The following is a 5,000-nucleotide window of genomic DNA, read 5'->3' as shown; positions in this document are numbered from 1 at the left end:
AGTGCAAAATAGATGTATTTTATCTCTATATATTAAAAACGATTTAACAAACGGTTTAATTAATGAAAACATATTTTGTATGGTATTATATAATTAAATTAATTGTTATTGTGTTGATGTAGGGGCTTTTCTCCTCACAATTCACTTGGCAGTCTAAAATTTTAGCATCTCTATGTTTGGAAATGAATATGCGTTGTCGGCGTAGTAATGTCGCACTACTACCAATATCCCCTTAAATATTTACGTTTAATATTTTATTGAAGAATATTTATAACTTTTTTTTCATTATAGATAATCAACTACTCGATGAGGATGATAACAAGTACTATTTGTACATTTATAGTGTAATTGGTGCATTTAATTCAGTAGCTACGTTTTTCCGAGCGTTTCTTTTCGCATATGGCGGAATTAAGGCCTGTACGAAAATACATGATTGTTTATTAACATCTACTATAAGAGTAAGTTGGAAATTAATTTTTTTCTTCTGACTATAGTTACTTCATTTTTTTTTCAGGCAAAGATTTCGTTTTTTGATATTAATTCTCTTGGTAGAATATTGAATAGATTTTCTTCGGACATTAACACAATTGATGATGAACTACCATTTATTTTGAATATTTTACTAGCTCAATTATTTCTTACGATTGGTTCAATATGTTCTATATTAATTGGTGTTCCTTGGGCTATAATAATTATTATAATATTAGCTCCTGTTTATTATAAACTACAAAAACGATATAGAATTTCATCTCGAGAGCTTCGAAGAATTTCATCGGTTGCGTTATCTCCATTGTATAATCATATTAATGAGTCATTACAAGGTTTGGCTACTGTTCGAGCATTTAGAGTAGTTTCGAGGTGTGTAAGAATATATTTTTTATTTGAGTACTCATACTACATGATTGTTCAATAATTTATATAGATTTGAACGTGAAAATGAAGATAAACTTGAAAGTTATTTAAAAGCTGAATTTTCTGCACAGCTTGCTGCATTATGGTTTAACTTTAGACTACGAATGATTGGACTAACAGTGGTATTGTTTATTGGTTTTATTGCTGTATTTGTTCACCAATGGAATCTTACAAATCCTGGTTTGTTATATCAAATGAGTATATTGTTTGAAGTTTTATCAATATAATTTTAAGCATTGGTGTAGCTAGATATCTTTAGGAGTAGGAACATTATTTTTGTAAATAGTAGGGATTTACTAAAGTCACACAAGGTAGTCAGCTAATTCTAAAATAAAAAAGCGAAGGAAACAAAAATAGGTGACAGTTTAATTAAATTTAAATATAATAATTTAATTATAAATATTTAAATATAATCTAAGATTATCAGCTATTTTTATATAATAGCAATATATTTAAATTTACAATATATTAAAAATTTGAGGGAGCTGTGCCCTCTTATGGCTATGCTGCTGATTTAAAGTTAGCTTTATTTGGAAAATTTTAAATATTAAGTGGTAGCAAAATTAAATTGTGTGAATTAAGACAAACAAAAAAGAATCAAAATAAGTAAATCATTTACTAGTTTATAAATATATAATTTTATTTTATTTTGAAAATTGAGATGAATTTATATTTCACTATTATTTTTAAAAAGGTAATGAATAAAAAAAAATATTTATTAAGTAGCTTTTATTATAATATATTTGATTTTCTTTAATTTAAAGGTCTTGTTGGATTAGCATTAACATATGCATTAACATTAACCAGTGTACTAGGAGGATTAGTTGGAGCTATAGCCTCTACGGAGTGTAATATGGTTAGCTTAGAACGTGTCTTTGATTATGTTAATAATACTGAAAGTGAAATTGATACTGAAAATTCTATGCCACCACCATTTGCTTGGCCCACGAGTGGTATTGTACAGTTTTCAAACGTTTTTTTACAGTATAGGTGAACTTTTTATTTTAAATAGTTAAAAGCACATGGAACAAAATAATTTATTTTCATTCTTTAGATTTGATGGACCTATGTCACTTAATGGCGTATCATTTGAAACATATGCTTCAGAAAAAATTGGAGTTATTGGTAGAACAGGAGCAGGGAAAAGTTCACTATTTGCTGCTCTTTTTAAAATGATTGAAATTCAAAGTGGTCATATTTTCATAGATGCAGTAGATTTATCTAAAATTTCTTCCAGACAAATAAGGTGCCATTACAAAACTATTTCATAAAAATTCCATTTTATTATACATTAGATTATAATTTTATAGGAATCGATTGTGTATAATTCCTCAAGATCCATTTTTATTTGAAGGAACTATTCGCGAAAATATAGATCCATTTAAAGAATATATGGATTCTAATATATGGTCAGCACTACAACGATGCCATCTAGTGTCTACTATTAAACGTATGGGTGGGCTTAGTTGTAAACTTGGAGAAAATAATAGTTTGTCTGTGGGCGAAAAACAATTATTGTGTATGGTTAGAGCTGTGTTGAAAAATGCAAAAGTAATATGTGTTGATGAGGCAACAGCTAATGTTGATAAAATAACTGACCAAAAAATACAAGAAACCATTAGAACTGCATTTAAACAAAGTACAGTTATAACTATAGCTCATAGAATACGAACAGTTATGGATAGTGATAGGTATACCAAATTAATAATTCTACTTTTAAGCCTTATAGTTTAACTCTTACAATTTCAATTTTTTAAAATTTTTAACGAGATTAAATTATTTTTGAAATGCTTATTTTATGTGCATAAACAAATTATCTTACATTATATAAAAAAAATATGATAGTTGACTTTTGATGTACAGATTTATTAGAATGTTTTTCATTGTACAAAATTATTTCAGGATATTGGTGATGGATAATGGAAAAGTTTTGGAATTTGATTCTCCAAATATTTTATTACAAGATAAAAAATCTTATTTTCATAATTTAGTTCAAAAAGAATTTAATAATAGTTCATGATCTCGTAAAAGTCTAGAATGAATAACTAAGGTTCAATAAATGTAATCATAAGCATTTTAACTCTTGACTTAACTGATCTTAAAGTTTTCTCTTGCTCTAATTTATTTAAAACTTGTATTTATATCATTTAATTTTTAAGTATTAATATAATTGTTCCCAAAATATATCAAATATCTGTTTTATGTTTAAATTGTCGACTGTTAATTGTATTAATACTTTATAGTTTCTATTTTTAATATTATTTATTCTACGCTTAAGTTAAAAAGGTTGATTTATATATTAGACTTTTGTGATATTATTGTAAATGTATATGTATTTTAATAAATATTTATTTTTATTATTTATGAATCTTATAAAATAATAAACTAAAAAAATTAGGCAATGCTGAAAAAATTACTTAACAATGTCCAATATTTTTTAATGAAAAATCTAGACGACGTTATTTCAGGAAAATTATTTGTGAATATGAGAAAATTATTTTTAGCATCCCTGAGCGTTTAAAATTTTTATGAAAAACGTTTGTTGCCGCTATCGTTTTTTGATTTAAAACCTGAAATTTTTACCTGACATTCCAAAAGTAGCCTTTAAATTTCGTTAGTATCTGTTGATTTTTGACTGAATTATAAGCTTTTTTTTTCTCAGCACTCCAGACAACGTCATATAATTAGCAAGTTATTATTGAGTATAATTTTGATTTATACATTAAACTTTTGTGATATTTATTGTAAATGTGTATGTATTTTGATAAATATTTATTTTTATTATTTATGAATCTTATAAAACTATAAAAAAAAACTCAGCACAGTGGTGACGTGGCATAGTTGGGTCTAGTATAGATTTAATCTGACAGTGATTACAATCACTATCATAAGAAACGCTTCGATGCAAATCTGTAGATAATGTTTAATTCTCAGGAATTCATGGATAATTACAAAGGCAACATCAACTATTTCCTTAATTATATCCAGATTAGTAATTCTTAGATTCAAAAATATAATATAATATTATATATTATATAATTGCTATATTGAATTGTTTTCAAATTATTATTGATATTGATTTTAAATATGTTAAAAGTAATAATTTTTAACCTTCTTTATTTTATCCTTTAAAATGAAAGTTTATAATAAAAAAAAAAAAAAATGAATTTTGTCGTAATATGCCTAATGCTTTGCATTGCGCATCTTACATTTATCAATGAAAAATGTATAATCTGTATTTTATATTACTTGTATACAAACAAATAATTAATTTATCTGTTATAATATATACACTGTTGTACACTAGCTATTATATATGTTAAATTGATTATTGTACACTATACATCTTATCTTAAAATAACTATCATGTTATGTTCAATTTAATACAATAAATTGAGAATCACTAAAAGCGCTGATGATAACATCCCATGAAGGGGGTAATTAAAAATAATATAAAAAGGCTTTGTTCTGCTTCCACATCAGTGAGCGAGCGGCTCATTATCTTTCCTTTTTGAAGATCTGAATTCAATAAGGAATTCAGAATTCTTCTATCTGATTTATTTTGAGCAAACTAGCCGCGACCCAGTGTTGTCGTTGGAACATTTTAAAGCGATTTCAAGTATAATTATTTTTGCGTTAATACTTTATTTATTTATTAAAAAGGAACAGTATAAATCTAAACGTAAGATATATAAAAGAAGTAAGTAAATTTATATTAACCCAATTATTTAGAATTAATAACCTGAGTAAAGAATGGTAAAGCAATAGATTTTTTAAACATCATTTAATTTAATTATTAATAACTAGTTAATGGTTGGTCATATACTTCAACTGGGTGTCTGAGAGGAGGCCTCAGCCACTCCATGAACGCCTCAGTATTTCCACTAAACCACATCCCAGTTAACATCACGCTTCAACTGGGTGTCTGATAGGAGGCCAAGACCCCGGCCACTATAAGAATATCTCATTCTACTAATGCAGAAATAATTGAAATCAGAGCATTTTTCAAAAATTGTGTAAACAGAGTGATCCAAATGAAAAATATAAAAATATAGAGTGATTCAAATAACAAAAAAAAAAAAAAATTG

At 26.1% G+C, this 5,000-nt stretch overlaps 1 protein-coding gene across 1 annotated transcript in view; it reads left to right on the top strand.

Annotated features, from left to right (window-relative positions):
• LOC126895561 (ATP-binding cassette sub-family C member 10) overlaps window positions 1–5,000 on the top strand; it is a 25,771-nt gene extending 20,771 nt beyond the window's left edge. Inside the window, exons 15-21 of the mRNA XM_050667554.1 lie at window positions 292–458; window positions 515–858; window positions 923–1,092; window positions 1,677–1,902; window positions 1,967–2,158; window positions 2,223–2,603; window positions 2,815–5,000. Of these exons, the coding sequence (XP_050523511.1) occupies window positions 292–458; window positions 515–858; window positions 923–1,092; window positions 1,677–1,902; window positions 1,967–2,158; window positions 2,223–2,603; window positions 2,815–2,932 (1,598 nt within the window). The 3' untranslated portion in view covers window positions 2,933–5,000. The remainder of the gene's footprint in view (window positions 1–291; window positions 459–514; window positions 859–922; window positions 1,093–1,676; window positions 1,903–1,966; window positions 2,159–2,222; window positions 2,604–2,814) is intronic.

Source organism: Daktulosphaira vitifoliae, unplaced genomic scaffold (assembly GCF_025091365.1).
Source record: "Daktulosphaira vitifoliae isolate Bord-2020 unplaced genomic scaffold, ASM2509136v1 Scaffold_1, whole genome shotgun sequence".
Classification (NCBI taxonomy): Eukaryota; Metazoa; Arthropoda; class Insecta; order Hemiptera; family Phylloxeridae; genus Daktulosphaira; species Daktulosphaira vitifoliae.
The sequence above is the reverse complement of the archived record's forward strand: the minus strand, read 5'-3'. Positions and strand labels throughout refer to the sequence as shown.